The sequence below is a fragment of the Notamacropus eugenii genome, chromosome 4, assembly GCF_028372415.1.
Source record: "Notamacropus eugenii isolate mMacEug1 chromosome 4, mMacEug1.pri_v2, whole genome shotgun sequence".
Classification (NCBI taxonomy): domain Eukaryota; kingdom Metazoa; phylum Chordata; class Mammalia; order Diprotodontia; family Macropodidae; genus Notamacropus; species Notamacropus eugenii.
The window spans coordinates 67,147,361-67,167,087 of NC_092875.1; the positions used below are offsets into that span (position 1 = coordinate 67,147,361).

Below are 19,727 nucleotides of genomic sequence, written 5' to 3' on the forward strand. Positions count from 1 at the left end.
TTAAGGGTGGTTGTGGGTGTGTAACTTCCTACTCTTCCCACTGATAAGATGTACAGTTATTAAAGTTCCATGTTTAACTGAGTTCCCCTGTCCCTGAGCTTCAGTCCACACTAGATGTGTACTATGGTTATTTCCATTCTGTATTCCCCTTATGAGGCTTGAACTCTTACAAAGGAAAGCATCTTTCTGTCATTTCCAGTTGCCTTATTCACTGTGCAGTATGCATGGCATTCCATTGATAACCTGGGGTGCTGCGTGATGCAGAGCCTCAGGGGTCACACATACAGAATATGAAAGAGACAAGATTGGAACCCAGGTTCTTCTGCCTCTTGTGGTCTTTAAGAAATAGCCCAGTACTATATAAAGAGCATGGGTTCCCCAGCCACAAGACCTGGGCCCAAATCCTGCCTCTTATGCTTTCCTATAAGAACTTTTCTGGGCCTCAGTTTCCTCATCTATAAAATATGGCAGTTGTACTAGTTGATAGCTTCAGTGGTTCCTGCCAGCTCTCAGTTTGTGATCTCTGTAGACTCTTGAGGAGTTGGGAGTCACAGTTCATTTGTCCAACAAGGGTGTTGTATTTTCCTTAAAGTTGCCATTTATTTGCCACTTATTATTGGCTCCATAGGATATGACAGTGAAGGTAAAAAAAAAAAAAGGGCACTGGGTCTGGAATCAGAGAACCTGGGTTCAAATGTTAACTGCACTGGACATCTGGGTTTCCTTATAGTTCCAAACATTTCTCATGCTGCTACTGCTGCTGTGTGTGGGGCAGTTTGGATGGGAATCCAGGAATAAAGAAGACACACTTCCTCATTTGATGGGACCAATACATAATATTAATGAATTCCTGTGATATGAAATAGAATGTAAGTAGATAAGAGAAAGAGAGAGACAGAATAAGGTTGGAGTTGTGATGGCAGGCATGGGGAGACAGGAAGAAGGGCAATGGGGGTCTGTAACAAGGGAGGAACAGTGGGAGAAGGGATGTTGAGGAATGGAGAGAACATAGTAGGGAGTAATACACACACACGCACATGCAATCTTTTAACTAATTGGGCTTCAGTTGGTAAAATAAGTCATCATTAAAAAAAAGTTTTATTTGGAACTTAAACACCAGTAAAATCATTTCCTTGTTTTTGCAGCTATTGCTAGCTCCTTTCTCTCACTTCTCACCCTAAAATTTAAAAAGAAAAAACCTTATAATGTCTGCAAAATAATATAAGTAAAGCAAAACAAATCTATCATTGGCTTAGGCTCGTTTATATTTTGAAATATTCTTAAAATAAGAATTTAGTTGTTTAAGATTTTGAAGTATATTTGCATAGTATCTTCAAATGTATTTGTTGGGGTTATTTTCCAAGGAATACCAAATTGTCATATCTGTAACCCTTTCCTGAAAGGCAGATGCACATGTAAATGTTTATGTGGTATCTGTTTTCAGGGGTCTTATTTGAGAGTTAATCCAACATTATTCCCTTAAATATCTGACAGCTCCTGAAAGATGTGACAGAGAGAGAATGTCATAGAGATTTAGACAAAAAGGGAGATCTGCATGGACTATAGTTGTCAGGAAAAGATTTTTGGAATTGAGACTTAGAATCATAGGACACATGAGCCTGAAGACACTTAGGACCTGGCTTGTCAGAGCTGGAAATAGTTCAGAGGCTTCTCTCCTCCTTCCTGACTGTGTGACCTTAGGCAAGGCCCTTAGCCTCTTTGGGCCTGTATCTCCTGTAAAAGGAGGGCTTAGACGACATGCTCTCTGAGCCCACTTATCTTCTGGGTAGGAAAGTTGGCAGCGCCATGACAGAGAGGCATCTCAGAGGCCCTGTGCTTAGAAACTAGAAGCCTTGATGTAAGCTGCCTCCTTAATCAGTGTCCCTAGAACCCTGGCAGTCTTTAGAACAACCTCTTCAAGAGGGATCATTTATCATAGGAAAGACTTCGCTGGCTGTCTGACAATGAAGTAACTACTTTTAAAAAAACAAATATCAGATCCTGACTCTGCCCTGTGTCAGCTATCTGGTTGTAGTTGAATCACTTATTTGCTTGCAACCTCAGTTTCTTCTCTTGAAATGAGGTTAGATTTAGCACACTCATTTCTGAAGCCCATTCCAGCCGGAATTCTGCGATTCCTATGACAGAAGTAGTGGAATGTTGGAGATAGAATAGAAAAAAGATCACTTTGGGGTTGGGGCATCTCTCTGTTACTGATTAAATTTTCAGTCTGGAAGTGCCCCTGGCCTTTCTTTTTTTCTCCCCATGGCAGTACTTGGTTTGCCTCTGCATCAAGTCAGGAAAGCCAATGCCTTCTACATTCGATGACTTGTGTCTTAATCAAAAATATGAAAATACTCAGTTAAGCAGAAATGTCCCCCAAAGACTTCTCTGTATTTGTTGTTTATCTTTCTCGGATTCTCAGATTAATATCAGGGAGAAAGTGGGTCTTCTGGAGTTGTGATCTCTTATTGCTGCTTTGGTGGCCCGATCTGCCTGAACGTTGGACACTCTTGATTAGAGCTATTCACTGGTCTCTCCCAGAATATGTGATTTAAGATGCTTGCTTGAATTCTGAGTGGGACAGCTCTTTCTGTCCATAGGCCTCCACTACAAGAAACTGCATTGGTACAAAAGCCAATCACTGAAAATGCAAGGCATGTCCTTCAGAAACAGGAGAAGAGGCCCCTGGTATGCTGCAGACACCTGGAGATCTTCAGGGACTCTTCCTTCCCATTGCCTTGCCCAGGAACCTCAAGCAAACCACTTAACTTATGTAGGCTTCAGTTTCTTCATCTTTATAATGTGCTACTTGCCTTGTGGAATTATGAGGAAAGTGTGTTGTCAACTAAAAATCAGTAAACATTGATTAAGCACCTCTTTTACTTACCAGGAACTGTGGTAAGTACTAGGGATACAGAGGAAGGCAAAACACAGTTGCTCCACAGGTCTGACCATGTCATCTCTATCCCACTAAATAAACTCTAATAGCTCCCTATTGCCTCCAAGATCAAATACAAAATACTCTTTCTGGCACTTAAAGCCCTTTATAACCTAACTCCATCCAACCTTCCCAGTCTTCTGACAACTTACTCCCCAACATATACTGTTCGATCCAGTGGCACTGGTCTCCTGATTATTCCACGAACAAGACCCTCCATCTTCTGACATTTTGTCTCTGTCCCTCATGCCTGGATCACTTTCCCTCCTGGCTTCTCTGGCTTCTTTTAAGTTCCAGCTAAAATTCCATTTTCTACAGGAAGCCTTCCCCAACCCCTCTTAAGTTGAGTAGGGCCTTCTCTCTTTTAATTATTTCGTATTTGTCTGATAATAATAATAGTAGCTAAGATTTATATAGTACTTACTGTATCAGGTACTGTGCTAAGCACTTTGCAAATATCTCATTGATCTTTACAACAGCCCTGGGAGAGAGAGGTACTATTATTATCCCCATTTTACAGACAATAAAACTGAGGCAAACAGGCTTAAGTGACTTGTCCAAGGGTTATACAGTTAGTGTGTGTGTGAGGCTAGATTTGAACTCAGGTCTTCTTGACAATGCCCAGTGCTCTGTGCACTGTTGGGCCAACTAATTACCAGTTTTTCTTGAGAGTAGGAACTGCCTTTTGGTCTTTTTGCCTAGTACATATAGAATAGGTACTTAATAAATGTTTATCAAATGACTGAGTGCTCTCAAGGAGCTCCCAGGCTAATGGAAGAGACTGCATACAAAAAACTACGTATAAATAAGCTACATGCAAGATAAGTTGGAACGAATCAACAGAGGGAAGAAATTCATGAATTAAGGGAGAGTGGGAAAAACTTCTTGTAGTAAATGGAATCTTCTCTGGAACTTGAATAAAGTCAAGGAAGGCAAGAGGGGAAGACGAGAAGGAGAGACAGCCAGCAAAAATACCCAGAGTCACCAGACAAGGGCTCGTGTTGCAGAGCATCCAGGAGGCTAGCATCACTGGGTTGCAGTCTGTAGGGAGGTGGAAAGGGATGACTGGAAAAATACTGGGTGGGAGAGGGTGGAATACAGGTTTGAAGGACTTTGAATGGCAGAGTATATCCTATTTGATCCTGGAGGTGATAGGGAGCCACTGGAGTTTATTGAATTGGAGGTGGGAGAGTGTGTGATGTGGTAAGATATTCATATTAGGAAAATTATTTTGGTGACTGAATAGAGGATGGACTAGGGAGAGGCTTGAGACAGGAAGACTCGGTAGCAGGCAAGAGCCCAGGTGTGAGCTGATGAAAGGGCTGCACTAGGGTAGTGTCAGGGTCAGTAGAGAGAAGGGAGTATGTGAGAGATGTTACAAAGATAGCAAAGCTAGGATGTGTACAGGATGTGAGGGGTGTCCAGCATGATGCCCTGGGTTTTGAGCCTGTAGGGCTGCTGTTGCCTTCTAGGGAAGTTTGGAAAGAGAGAATGATTTGGTTTTGAACATGTGGAGTTTCAGGTGTCTTCTGGACATTTAATCTGAGATCTCTGAATGGCAGTTGGAGGTATGAGACTGGGGACCAGCAGAGAAGTTGGAGCAAGACTAGTAGATTTGAGAATCATCAGCATAGCAATTGTTAATTAACTCCACGGGAGCTCAGGTAATCCCTAAGTGAAGTAGCAGAGGAGGAGAAAAGGAGAAGGGCCCAGAACGGAGCCCCTTTATAATTTTGAAATAGCATGATCAGTGTTTATTATCAGATAGAAGGGGATGTTATCTAGGCCAGAGTCTGAAGTTCTGGGCTTCCTTCCACTACTGAAGAAGTGAGTTTTGGCTTGTTTGCCTGCTTCTTTCCTTTCTTAAAAGAATAGTGTTTATGACCAACAGTCTTGAGGGCACGGGTTATATCTTCAGCGTTTTTTAAGGGTTGCTGCTAAATATGAGAGTTCTGAAGAATGAGGGCCAGTAATGAAGAAGTTACAGAGAGACAGTTCTGTTCAGTGTAAGGAACTTACTTGACCTTTGATCTTGAGGGATGGATAGAGGAAGAGAAGATCTTCCTGAAATAGGAGATGTATGAAGTTAAGGGGATGATATGGGAAAGTACAGAACCTGTTCTAGGGAATGGGCTGCATTGGTGTGGAGATTGAGTCAGCAAGCATTTATTAAGCTCCTACTGTATGCCAAGCACTGTGCTAAACACTGAGGACACAAAAAAAGACAAAAAGTGACCCCTCTCCTCAAGGTACTCAAAAGTCTAATGGGGGAGAGGACAAGTAGGAAATATGCATGATAAACTGGAGATGATCAGCAAAGGAAAGTCACTGACATTGAAGGGGATTGGGAAGAATTCATAGAAGGTTGGATTTTAGTTGGAACTTCGAAGGAAGCCAAGTTGACTAGAAGACAAAGATGAGGGAAGATTATTCAGGTGTGAAGGGCAGCAAGTGAAGATGGCAGATGGCATGTCTTTTCTGAGGGACAGCAAGGAAGTTAGTGTCTCTGGATTCCAGAGTGTGTGGGGAGTAAGGTGGAGAAGGCTTGGAAAGGGTTGGGGTCAGGGGAGGACCAAATTCTGAAGGGCTTTGGGCATAAAACCTAGAGCCTGGAGATGATAGGGAGCCAACTGGAGTTTATTGAGTGTGAAGGGAGTGTGTGGTATGGTTACACCTGTGCTTAAGGAAGATCACTTTAACAGTTGGGTGGAGGATGGACTGAAGGCAGACAGATCAGCCACAAGGCCAGTCTAATGGTACAGGTGTGAAGTGCCTGCACCTACATGACAGCAGCATCAGAGGACAGAAGGGGGTATATGTGAGAGCTGTTAGAGAGGTCAGATTGACAGAACTTGACCATTAATCGGATATGGATAATGGAGGAGGTGGTATGGGAAAGAATAAAGAGCGGAGAGTGACCCTATAGAGACTTGTTTTAGGCCTTTCTGGGTGATGTGTGTCTCCACTGTGGGCCTCACTTTCCTTTTCTAGAAAAGGAGTTAGATGGGACTAGATGATCCCTAGGATTTCATAATTCCTGGTTGAGGTTTCCCCTCATCCCTCCATGCCTCTCATTCATCTGACTGAGTGCTTCTGTTTTTCCTAGGTTGCCAACTTGAGTGCCAAGGACAGCACATACACATTAAAAGATTGCATGTACAAGGATGTTCAGAAGGACTGGCGTGGATACTCAGAAGGAGATCAGCAGTTACTAAAAAGAATTCTTGTTAGGTAACTCAAATAATGTGTCATCATCCCTTAACTATATAGGCTTACTCCTACCTCCTCACCTTCACAGTGCTGTCATGTGAACTCTGCCCTTGTTGGATTCTGCATGTGCTCCTCAGTTACCTGCACCTCTATGTGTAGCAGAATCTGAAATGCATAGACCATGTGCTGGCCATTTAAATAAGATTTTATTTAATTTAGGTACGAGGAAGGTAGAGAAAATGCTGGCTTCAGAGGCCTGGGCCCAGGCTGTGATGTTTACACTCATGTCAGAAGCCTACAGAAAGTTAATGAGCATGCAGAATTTGAGAGGAGGGTACCTTCCATAGCTCCCTTAAGGCTGCTGCCCCTGTTAGCTGCACAAAGGGGAGAAGGACTCCCTGAGGGTATTAATGTCCTGGGCATCAGTCTGGTGAATGAAAGGTACTGTCCTCTTTAATCCCCTCCTTTGCATGAGCAGGTATATTTCTCTAGTGATATCTTAGAGTTCACAGAGGGATTTCCTTCCAAGTACGTACTGAGGTCAAGAGTGTAAGTATTACTTTTCCATTTTACCAGCAAGGGGTTAGAGAAGGAAAGTAACTAGACAGCCTAGGAAACTGTTCAGAATACTTTGTTCCACTATTGTTTCTGATGGAAGTTAATGGGTTGCTCTGGATTAACCCTTTTCTTTAGGTCCCCTATTAAGAAAATAAATGTATTCTCTGCAGCTGCTGTTTTGGGGCAGGAAGGATGAGACCTTTGCTTATCATTCTTTGTGAATTTTTTTTTCTCTTCCTGAATTTTTACATTTTTTGGATAAAGGTTAATCCTGTTCAGCACTACTAAAATCTGACTTGGAATCAAGTTTTGAGTGGACAGTTCTCACTCTTTTTAAGTGAACCTTTCGTAATGTGAATTTGTTTGGAAAGGGGTTGGCACATGGTTCAAGAACACCTGGCTGGGGACAGAGAAGCAAGAGCACTTGGGTGTCTTGACCAGTCACATTGGGGCTTGGCCAGAAACTACCCATGTTAGGCAGACGTGTTGGGTCCAGACACAGGGGAGGGTGGGTGACCTGTGGGGCCTGGAGACAGACACATAGACAGAAGGAAGGTGAATGTGAGGGTGGGTAGGTGAGTGGGTCTCCTCTCTCCTCCAAGGAGGTCTCAAGCCAAGATCCAGCTGTAGTGGTAGTCTCTCCCCATGTCTATTCTTCTGCTTTCACTTGGAAAGTTTTGGGTTTTGTTTTGTTTTTTTGGTAGGAGGTGGAGAGACAATGAAGTGCTGAGGCAAGGGGCAGGAGCCGGGGGAGAGAGAGCACAGGACTGTACAGTAAAGTGTTAATATAGGTGTTTTTTGGAATGCAGATTTCTTTCAGAATTCCTTATGTGAAGTTCAATTTGCATAATGTGAATTTACATGAAGTGAGAACTATGTATTTGTAAATATCTGTGCACCTACCCCCAACACACACACACACACACACACACACACACACACACACACACACACACTCTCTCTCTCTCTCTCTCTCTCTCTCTCTCTCTCTCTCTCTCTCTCTCTCTCTCTCTCATAGAGTGGGAGGAGCCCTCGTTTAGAAGACAGGTTTTACATCCATACTTCTTAGATGTGGATAAATCACATCCCTTTAAGCTTCACGTTCCCTATTTGTAGAATGGGGAATTGTCCCATTGGAATGTTGTAAGGATCAAATGAGATCTATGTGAAAATGCTTTGTAAACCATATAAAGCATTTGTGGTCATTTATCTCCTTTTGAAGCATCTTGTGGCTCAATGGACAGAGCACCAAACCTGAAGTTAGATCGACCTCAGACACTCACTATCCTTGGGATCCTGAGCAACTCATTTAACTTTAGTTTCCTCATCTACAAAATGAGGATAATAATAGCACCTCCTTCCCAGGATTGTGGTCAAGGTCAGATGAGATAATTATTTAAAAAGCACTTGGCATTCATTATACCTGTCACAGAGTAGGTGCTGTGTAAGTGCTTATTCCCTCCCTCTCCTCCTCCTTTTACCATCTCAGCCTCAGTAGACTTTTGGCAGTCATGCATCTTGTGACTTGCCTGAGATCTTTAAGTTAAGTGAAATTTCTCTTATGGTATGAGATTGAATGATATTTTCAAATAGGAGTAAAATGACCCAGCAGAACCAGAACTTGGAGTAGCCTTTCTCATACAAACAAGACCAAAGCCTCTCTTCGCCATTGTTTCCATTTGAATTCTGGAACACAAGGCTGATAATTTATTTAGACATTTGCTTTGTTACCAAATTGGGGGGGAGGGGGTGTCGGCTTACAAATGATAGAGAGCAGTGGGCAGGACAGGAAGGCAAGTTTTGGCTCATTCTGAGAAAGTAGTTCTTAACAAACAGCTGTCCTAAAGTGGGGGCAGGGAATAAGGACCCAGAAACAGCCTGGATGACTGTCTGCTATGGAGATGAAAACAAGAGATCCACTAGACCGAGATTCTACAGAGATCCTGGGTCATGGACAAAACGGTTTCCTCAGGTTTTCCTTACAAAGGATCCCACTCTGCTGCAAAGCCTCCCTCTGGTTAAAAAATACTTGTACCTAGGAACTTCAGATCAGTGTAGTCAGTGCAAAGGCTTCTGGGAATCTGCAGCTACAAGGGCAGTATTTTCTCTCTCAATCCTGGCAAGAACCAGTTTAAAGTGACTGTGTTAGACAGGTGGAAATTTGACTTTTTACTTTCTCCAGGCTCACTTTTCTCGTGATTTTTGGCCAACTCAGAATGCTTTTCTTTGTATTTGAACAATTTCCATGATCTGAAAGCATAGTTTGGCTTGGAGATGAGACACTGTTATAGACCAGCTTCATTTGCAGTGTTAGAGTCTCTTTGGCAGTCCTTAGGAAAATGAAAACTGGACTGTTGTGACTAATTTAAACATACTCAGTGCTTTGAATTATAACCTAACTGGAAAATTACAACTGTCCACAGTCTGTCTGGTTAAAAAAAAATGAAGTTGATTCTTCCATGTTTACTGCGTCATCTGAAATCATGACATTTACTTAGGGCATCAAACCCAAGACAGGACCCTGAAAGGTTATCTCCCTATTGCACAAATACAGACTTGCTTCAGAAGTGGGGACAGGGCTTCATGGCTCTTCCTGAAGCTGAGCTGTTTATCTGGTGACTTTTAGGTCCTTGCTGCATAACCCTTCTTTCCTGTTTCAGAGCCCTCCGTGTATGGAATGAGCAGCAGAGCTGGAAGAGACTTTATTGACATTTAGTCTAGCCTCTTTATTTTTCAGGCGATTGAACAGACTGAGGTGAAGCCACTTATAGACCACTAGGAAAAAACCCGAGGTCCTTTTCTTTTGCTGCCCTGCCTTCCTTATACCTGTTCCTCTCACTTCTTAAGGAAGCCTAGGAAAATGAATAGAGTGCTAGCCTTGAGTCAAGGAGCTCTAGATTTGAATCCAGCATCAATCAGGCTCATCCTCTATAAAATGGATAGAACAGTACCTGTAGCACTTAACCTCAGGCAGTAAGGATGAGATGATGTATATAAAGCTTACAGGACTTAAAATTTTATTTAAAAAATATTAAATATTAAATTCAAAATTAAATAAAATTTAAATATTTGAAGTGCATTATTATGGAATAGCATTGTTCCTGTCAAGAATTTATATTCCTAATATAGCACAGAGGTAAGAACCCTCCCTTTTCTCTAATCTCTCATTGTCTCTTTTTGGGAACCCCCAGGACAAAGATTGATTGTTGTAAAGTGATTTATTCTTTCCTTTGATTTTTGTTTTACATATTCTCATATACTGTGATATTGTCATATCATAGAGATGGAAATGAGCTTAGGAGCCGACTAGTCTAAGCTCTTAATTTTACCAAAGAGGCATCTGACACTCAGACAGAATATCTGAGAAGAATGTAGCATATTGTCAGCCATGAGGAGAGGTTTAAAAACAACCACCTAGGGTTGAGCTGTCATGGGAAGAATGAACGCTGTGCTGGTGGTACTCAGAAAGAAGAATAATACAAGATAAAGAGCCAAAGAAAGGCTTCCAGCACTTGAAGGTGGTCCCCTGTGATGTGGATAGAGTACTATAAGTTGGCACAGCATGGGCAGATTTTGGTTGGTGCAGTGGATAGTGAGTCAGATCACGGCTCCATCGAAGGGAGAGCTCAGAGCTGCCCAGACTCAGGGGCACGGAGGACTGGGACAGACAGCAGCAGGCCTTTCATCCTGGGAGGGAGCTTAAAGGCTTTGTCCCTTTTTGTAATAAGATGCCTGTCTGTTATTGGCCATCTGCATTACTAACTTTAACATTTCTCTTGATGCATTCGGTAATTTGAAGAGATGTAGAGATCATTGTGACGATTACCTGCTCTTTCCCTCACACGATGCCTTCAGCAGATCAGAGACATCTTTTACTGTGGTTAGAATGACAAGAGAGAATTAACCCGTCCCCCAGCTTTGGGCCTTTTCCTTTTAAGATTCCTCTGTGATCCTTCAGGACAAAGCCCAGAGACTTAGACTAGAGGAGGAGGTGAATGTAGTAATCTGGTTGTATTGCATTAGTTAACGTTAATTAAATGATGTGTAAGTTCAGTGTTAATTCACTCCGTTCTTGAGAGAGAGAGTATGTCCTGGTCAGAGAGGTGGACCCAAAGCCAGGAAAACAATGTGGGTCCTGACACACAGCGGCTGTGCCACCCAGACATCTCACTTAGCCTGTCCTGAAGTTCGTAAGATGTAGAGAAGGTGCTGGTCTACATCAGTAGAGGGAATCTCCATACCTGAGCATTCCCTGTGTCAGTGAAAGAACAGACTCGGGTCCTGTGTTGGGAGAACCCCAGTAACCCAGAGGCTTTTTCCTCTTCTGTTGAGCGCTTCAAAAAACCACCTGCTCCCAATGCCCAATTTCTCCTTCAGCCAGAATTAAAAATTGTTAGCCAGAGTCCAGAGATATGTTTTTTTCCCTTTGTAACCATTCAGAAAAATTATTCAGGAAAATTAGACATTGATAGGCAGTCAGCTGATGTACTTCAGAAGCCTCAGCTTTCAGCATGTGTTAAGGCCAGCCTCACATGGTCCTATAAACACACAAACCAATCTCAACTCATCTTACCTTCTGACAAAGGATACTTTTCTTAAACCATGTATAACTTTGCTTTTCAGGAAACTCTGTCAGCCACAAAACATAGGTAGTGTTTCTGAAGACAAGTCTTCCTCAAGTCCACCCCCGAAAGACCCTTTGAATTCCTCATCACCTCCTCAGGTAGGTGATCTGAAGGGCTAGAGAAAAATGTGGGTTTAGGGAAACTGCATGGGGTTAGTGGAAGGAGGACTGAATTTGAAGTCTGGTTCAGAAACAGCTGGTCATTCCAGAGCCAGGAGGGAGTGCAGTGGTCACTAATCTTCTCTGGGTCCAAAATATAACCACCATCTGAGATGTATGCAAAGTGCTTCATAAACCTTCAGGCACTTTTGCTAAAGAGCACTGGATTTGAAACTAAGTAACCTGGGATAGGTGACTTTGAACAAATTGTCATTTAATCTCTCCAAGATTCAGTTTCCTTATCCCTGAAATATTTCCTGTAATATGGATCTCATAGGATTTTTAGAATCACAAAAAATAATGTACATAAACCTCTTTGTTGTTTTTTTCTTAACTGTGAAGTTCTGTATACACATGAGCTATTATTTCTGGCATATGGTTCCCCATGGACCTTTGAAATCTTTGTACTTTCCTTAATTAGAATACCTTTTGAAAAAAAATAACCTTGTCAGGTCATGTCAGGAAGAGAAATCCGAGCACATTTCTAGCAATCTGTGCTAGCTGAACTGTTACTGTAGTTTGAGTACTACAGTGACTATAATCCAATGTAGTTGCAGAGTGGTCATATAAATAATTACTAGTTTTCAGAGATTTTTGACTACAATGGCAACAAAATGCTCAAGTTATACTAAATGCAGTTGGATGTTTGAAACAGAAAACACTGAGGGATCAGCAGAATCCTGTGGTGATAAAATTATCCCTTCCGGCACCAATGTGTTAAGCCCTTCGTGTGGCTGGATCCCACGTTGGGGCTGGAAGAGAGACAAAGTTAGAGAAGACTCTGCTTCTCTTATGAAGTTCATAGCCCAGTGTGGAGGGGAAGGAACACAGACAGAAAAACCACGGGGAATATTTGGACTTGGTGGTTTTTAGAGCTTCTTGGTAGGACTTACAGAGTATATGCCTACAGTGAATATGACCCTGCTAATTAAGTTCATTGAAGTATGTACTTGCCTGGAGTTAGTCTTTTTTTTTAAAAGATAACTTCCTAGTTTCACATTTTTTCCTACTGTCTGGACTTAAAATTTCATAGGTTTAGGGGGGTCCCCTTTATAAAAATTATCTACACCAATATTATCCATGACTGAAGAGTCTTAGTTTGTCTGGTACATCTCCTAGGTTAAGCCTGGAGACCGTGAAGGACTGTGAACACCAAACAGCATTTTAGATGTGATCCGTGGGGTGACAGGGAGCCACTAGAGTTTAATGAAGAGTGGGGTGATGGGCTACAATCTTCTGTTAAAAGTAAATTTGATGGTGGAGTGGAGAATGGTTTGGAGTGGGGAGAGACTGGAGGCAGACAGACCCTCCAGCAGGGTATTGCAATATGAAGTGATGAGGGTCTGCACTAAACGGGTGGCAGTGTCAAAGAGAAAGGGGCATGTTCAACAGATGCTGCACAACTGAAATTGGAGGCCTTGGCTACAGATTGGATGTGGGGAGTGAGAAAGAAGGTTGGCAGATGACCTCACAGCTTAGATATTTCAGGCAGGATTTTAACCCATAGTCCTACGCTTTATCTAGCCCACTACTCTGTCCTGTTTCCTTTGCACAAAGGGTAGGTACGTAATCAGTGCATGTTGAATTGAACTCTTGATTTTATCACTGCACAACTGAGCAAACCAGGCCCATTTTTGGCCACAGAACCCAGCAGAACCAACACTCATGTAATGTTAGATATACATTTATTAATTAATCACTGTGTATGAGATGAAGAGCTTGGAAGCTGAGGAGAGACAGAAATGAGAGAACGATAGCAGCAGTCCTTGGACTCAAAGAACGTTGTTTCCTGTTTATATGAGAGTGATATAGATTTCTTTAGCACGAGGCTAACCAGGGCACTCCCTGTTCACGCCTTGTTACCTCCACAATCAGGTATGAATTGATCTAGAGTGGTGGAGGGTAAAGACTTCGTAACCAGCACCAGCCTACCTTTCTTGCCTTATCGCATACGCAGTTTAACCAAAGTGGCCCCCTTCCTGCTCCTCACGTACAGCACAACTCTATCAGGAACCACTGAGCCTTGGCAACAACTCTCCTTTGACCAGGGATTCTTTCCCTCCTTACTTTGCTTCTTAAAATCCCTAATTTCCTTTAAGACTCAGTTTAAGCACTCTGCTTAGCTTTTAGTACCTCTCCCTCTTCAGACAAAAGGTTTTAGCTTGTGTTTATTTGACATTGTTTTTATATATCTATTTATGCATTCTCTATATATGTTTGTTCATTAATAGATGTGAAAATTTACAAAGTTGATTTTACCCAAAAGGCCTGTGAGCCAGACACTTGTCAGTAGTGTTGTCCTCTGACCATGTCACCACCGTGTTTAAAAATCTGCAATGTTTCCCAGGTTTCTCTTGGAGAGGTATCACCATTCAATCCTCCATAGCCTGGCTCTAACTTCATTTCATAGAACTTCCTATTAGACCTGTTCTGGCCATCTTAGACTGTTAGCTGTTCCATCTCTGTGCCATCATGTAGAAGCAGTCCCACATTCTCCACATGCATTTTCTTCCTCTTTATCTCTGCCTCTTAGAATTAACTCTGTTGCCTCTTTCTCTGTGAAGTAATACCCCACCCCCCAGTTCTCTCCCTTGCAAAAAAAATTTCCTTTATCATATAAGTATCTTGATGGTAAGAATGGAGTTGCTTTTGTTCTCTTTACCTCTCTCATTATAATCCTTGCATATAAGAAGCACCTGATGAATGTTTGCAGATTTAATTTCAGTCCTCATTATATAGATAAAGAAAGTGAGTTTTTAAAAGGCTGAGTAGCTATGGTGGTCACATAGTTGAGTGGCATACTCTGGATTTGATGCTGAGTTTTCTGACCCCAAGTCCACTGTTCTTTTCATGACACTGCCCTGTTTTCTAGCAGAGTGGAAATAAAAGGATAGAAACACAAGAGAGGAAGGCAGAGTTCTGTGAGAAATTAGAGGAGAAATAAGTTAGCTAAATTCAAACTGCTTTTATCTGGGTAGGCCAAGGAAGGTGTCAAAGACAGTATCCAAATTGAATCTTGAAGGAAAGGATGGATGTACTTAAGCCAGTGGTGATGGGATACACAGTTCATTCCAAGCAGATGCATGAGCCAAAGGCATAAATGCTTTTAGAGAGGGCAGGATGGAAAGCAGGGGGTGTAGTGAGTCATGTAGTTTGGCAAGAGCTTAGACTAGATGAAGCAAAGGGAAGAGTTAGAATGAATGTCAGCCCAGTGGTCGTACCACATTTCCTTGGTCATGAATTTGACTCACTTTCTCAGTAGAAGGTCCCCATCCAAAGAATGGAAGGCAGGAGTGATGTGGTGGGTGGCCCTGGTTCTCTCCTAGTGCTAGATTCTTGAATCTGAAGATCTGAGGAAGTCTTGCAAACTATAGATATACCACTGGAACCACAGATAACCATCTTCCCTTTTTTTAGCTAGAAACACACACAGCTTTGAGGTTTAAGTTTTGTGTTATATTTTGTTGATGTTGTTATAAAGATCTGGGCTGGGATTCTGGAAGAATTCTAATTCCACTAACAAGTAACTTGTGACCTTAGACAGCTTCTCTGGCCCTCAGTTTATGTCTATAAAATGGTAATAATTCCTGCCAGTTCCCAGAATCGTGAAAACAAAATACTTTGGAAAATTAATACTGTTCCAATCAACTTTGCATTTATTGCTGGGGGACAGAGGGAGAAGAGGAGAAGAAATTTTGCTGTTCCCAAATCTGAATTTGAAGTTAGGAGACATGGGACCAGAACCCATGTCTCCTCTCCTAACTGGCTTTGTACTTCAAGCAAGTCTCTTCTCCTCTCCAGGCTTCAGTCCCCCTCCAACACTACTACCCCTCTTGTAAAATTAAGGGGTGGACTCTAGAGTATCTCCAAGGTCCTTTATAGCTATAAAACATCATTTCTGTGGTGCCTGCTAAACTTCCAGGAAAAAGTAAGGAGTCTCTTGGCATCTGCATCTGTTCACACACAGAAAGACAAAGTTTTAGACATTAGAGTTTTGGGATTGGAGTTGACCTTCCATTGAACACCAGATATTACCCTCCCCCAGCCTCCTTGATAAGGGTTGTTTTTGTTTTTAACACATACTACTAACAATGCATGAGTTGTGACCTGGATCAGGGTCAGATGATGCTGTTGATATGAATAATTAATCTTTTTTTCAAGTCATGCCATGATCCTAGCTGACCAGAACCTCCCCATTTGTACTGACATATGTGGTCCTGAAATGCTGCAGAGATTGTCCTGTGGTCTTTCCTTTCTTTGCTTGGTCTTTTTCTGGGGTCTTTCCTGTCTTCTTATATAGACAAAAGACCCTGGATAACTAACTTCAGGCCCTTTCCTTTCTGCCCTTCTCATCCCCAAATTGTGCACAAGACATTCATTTCCCATAGTCTAAAGTGATCCCTTTTGGGAGAAGCAGGGAATTAGCCTTTCATGTACCATCAGTTGCTCTCTTCCCTGGACTGGATCTGTATAGTACCATTGTCCCAGCTCATCCCATGCAGAATTTGGGTTCTGTCTGACTAGGAATTTACCCATCATCCATAAGGATATGGCAGTGCTGACCAGCCAGGTAGAGCATATCACCCATCAAAGTCTGTAAATGAATTGTAGAAGGTTGCTTCAGACCTTTGGTCCTGCTGCCCTTCCGGAAGTCTCATAAAGCAGTGTTTGAAGGCTCTTTTTGGTAAAAGTGAAGAAGTGGGCCTATTGTAATGATTGATGCTAGCTCTGAGTTACACCTTGGGGCCTGTGCCAAGGACTGAGGTGCCCTTGATTGGAGGCCACTTCTGAAGCCTTCATGCCAATCTAAATAGACCTCAGTCATGCTAAGAACCATCATGTTGTGCTTTGCCCCCCTTGGAGCCCAGAATAAGGTGACATCATGTCATGGTAATGTTGGATTCCTTCTCACCACCTACCTCCATTGGACATGGGAGTGCCTGTCAGACTAGTGGTATAATCAGAGATAAATTCACTTTGTCCTTTTGTGATCATCCTTATGCCTCTGGGTGGCAGTAGGGAAAGCATTGTTCTGGAAGGGAGGACTTCTTGCCATTGATTGCTTTTGCCTTGTAGATTTCTTAAATTCATACGTACTTTGTGAAGATGAAAATTCCAGCAACATTCAAACAAATAATCATTCAAACTCAGACGCTTGGGAAAAAAAAATTTTTTTAAGTGTAATAGAAACAGTTATAAATTCTTCCAGTTTGCGTTCATAATGAATCTTCCTTGTACTGACCTCATGCCCAACAGCAAGGCTGCTTGTTAATGACAGGGAGCTATGCCCTTCGAGGTGTCTGCTGTGGGAGAAGTGGCTGCCCAAAGACAGCAGAGCTTGCGCTTCCTTTTGGGTGATCTTGTGTTCCAGGCTGTGAGAGTGACCCTCACCCACCCCCATGCTCTAGATTTGCTAAGCAGGCATTTTCTTTGAGCAGTTATTTTTATGAACAAGTGCAGGTGTGTGTGCTACCATCCCCTCCCCCCTTTTCACCTGTAGCTCACTGGCCATCACCCCTATCAGAAAAGGCCTTGGCCTGGCCTCACCATCAGAGGTGTGCTCAGCAGCAGCATTTCAGGACATGATGCTCTCCTGTCCACTGGGGACCTTTCTTTAGATTGTGGACAGGATCTGGAGGGAAGAAAGACAAGGGCAGATGGGAACAGGGTGAGACCTGGTTTCTGTCCAAATGATCCCTCCAGTGTTTTTTCCCAAACCAGTCCCTCCTCTGATTTCTTTTCTGTGCTTCAAGACCCAGTCAGCACCCAGTCCATTTCTGTGACAGTGGTTATAGGGTGACAGTGTTAAGGGAGGGTGGAGTATAATTCTGTGACCGTTTTGCTGCAGGTTGAGCTGATTCATCTATGCTGAGCACCTGTTGAATCCTCCCTAAGTCTCTCCTGTTTCCTAAACTACCAGCACTGTGTCACAGTGCCACCTTGTGGCTCTATGGAGACTTGCAAGCGGGGATTTTCCAAAATGATAGTAAAAAGTGGCTTCCACTATTAATCCCTAAATAAGGAGGAAGACTACAGACTGAGGCCCACCAAGGAGTCCAACTCATTAAATAACTTGGTATTTAAATAAACACATACCTCTGGCAGACCAGATAACATCTTGCATATGTATATTACTGTTTTTCAAATGTGTGCTATTATTAAAATGCAAGTTCACTTAAAAGTGTTACTGAGATTCACAGCAATTTTTTGCCATATCATGTGTTTTCTCAGTAAACAGATGAACATCAACTATTATCTTGGTAGATGGCCCACAGAATTTTTAGACAGTTTAAAAAAATGCTCCAAAAGGTTGAGAACTGCTAGATTAAATCTCCCTAAGGTTCCTTCCAGAGCTAACGTTCTATGATGAACCTGTTGGAGGCCTTTTGGAACATTATGTACAAGGTCTACTACTCCACTAACTCCTCCATTTATTTTTAAAAAGAAACTTTTTTTGTTCTCAGAAACGATCTCAGCCACTGGATTTCATTGACCCACTAGCAAATAAGAAGCCAAGGATATCTCATTGTACTCAAAGAACTCAGTCCACTTTCAATGGGAAACTGAACTCTTCTAATGGGAAGGAAGTCCCTTCTGCTCCCGGCCCAGCTTCTGTGGCCAGTTCAGTCAGCTCTAGCTCCCACCTTCCCAGCCTGGAGCTTCCCCGGCCTCACGACCCCCTCACTGATGTCAGCAATGACATATGTCACAATGGCAGAGACTGTGAGAATGCCGAGGCCTCTGAGAGCCTCAGTCTCCCTCTGCTGACAGACTGTCCCCAGACCAGCAAACACAGTTGTGCCACATGGCATATGAAAACCAAGAAGAAATCCAAAAAGCACAAAGAAAAAGAGAGGAGAAGTGAGGAGAAACACAGAGAAGAGAAGCAGGATTGTGAACTCATGAAGAACTCCGATACTAAGATGAGTGGGACTCTGCAGGAAGGCACAGGTAGGTGTCCAGTGGGCAGGCTGTTGGCCTTAGGGTGGCAGACAGGAGGACCAGTGGGGAAAGAGGGCTACGTGACTGTAAAACATAATCATATCATGTACAGATACATCATATCACTCTCCCCCCAGCTTTCTGTGCTAGCATTGGCCATAGGTAACACTTCTCTTGAAGCCTGGATCAGGATATGTATATGATGGGTTATCTAAAAGATTTGATTTAAGACTGGAAGCTGTGCACACAGTATAGTAGAAAAGGGCAACGGGTATGTTTTTGGAAGAAAGACTTAGGTGTGAATTCTGCCTTTGGCATATATATTTTGTAACCTTGAGCAAATTATTTAACTTTTCTGAGGATCAGCTCCCTTCTCTATAAAATGAGAGAATTGTATTACATGGTTTTGTGAGATTTCTTCTAGTTCTAAATTCTACAATCCTGTAACCAAAGTTGCTAAAGTTTTAGCTTCCTGAAACAAATTAGAATGACGTTCTCTCCCATCATCAGGGGAGTGTGGGAAGAGTGACAGTAACCTTTGCTATGTCTATTGGGAAGATGAGAAGACATGGAATGAATCAGCATCTTGGGCTTGGATTTAGGGACCTTGAAAATATCTAGTCCAACCCTAAATCAGGAATTCCTTTTTTAGGTTGCTCCCTAGCCTCAACTTGAAGACCACTGGTGGCAGGACTTGTTACCTATCTCACCCAAGCAGCCTGGTCCGTTGGTGTATAGCGTTAGTTACTAAGGTTTTCTCTGTGTTTGTAAATGCCCCTATACTGTGGAGTCTGAACTGAGAGGCAGAGGTATGCAATGACGAGAACCAGAAGAAGTCACAGGAAGGATAGGAATAGGGTTCAGAAAGTCACCTGTAAAGGCATCAAGGATGACTGAGCAACAAGTGATATAAAAAAAGTATGGTGAATATCACTGAGTCAGCAGTGTCGTGTAGTCCTTTGAAAAACTGCTGGGATCTTAGACCCAGAACCTGGAAGGGGATTGCTTGACCACCCTCCACCCTGGTTAGAACTGACTTCCAGTATCAGGTCCCTCTCAGAGGCCAGAATAGGATAAACCAAGATGGTGAGACTAGAAGCAAAGCCATGCAGGGGCTGGACATAAGGGAAGTTTAGCTTGAAGAGAAGATTTTGTGTGTGTGTTTTATATCATTGTCTTCAAGGATCTGATGTGGGAGGGCTTATTAATTTTCTGTTGCTCCAGAGGGCTAAATTAGGAGCAGTGGAGGGAAGTTGAGACAAGTAGATTCCAGATTCCCTTAAGAAAAAGATT

The 19,727-nt window shown here is 42.6% G+C and overlaps 1 protein-coding gene across 4 annotated transcripts in view; it reads left to right on the forward strand.

Annotated features, from left to right (window-relative positions):
- Window positions 1-19,727, forward strand: part of ELL (elongation factor for RNA polymerase II) — a 135,607-nt gene that overhangs the window by 103,515 nt on the left and 12,365 nt on the right. For all 4 annotated transcript variants that reach the window (XR_011965535.1, XR_011965536.1, XR_011965537.1 and 1 more), the window contains exons 6-8: window positions 6,048-6,172; window positions 11,333-11,432; window positions 17,957-18,443. Coding sequence is in view for 1 of the 4 variants with exons in the window: in XM_072601636.1 (XP_072457737.1) it covers window positions 6,048-6,172; window positions 11,333-11,432; window positions 17,957-18,443 (712 nt within the window). In the remaining 3 variants the exon portion in view is untranslated. The remainder of the gene's footprint in view (window positions 1-6,047; window positions 6,173-11,332; window positions 11,433-17,956; window positions 18,444-19,727) is intronic.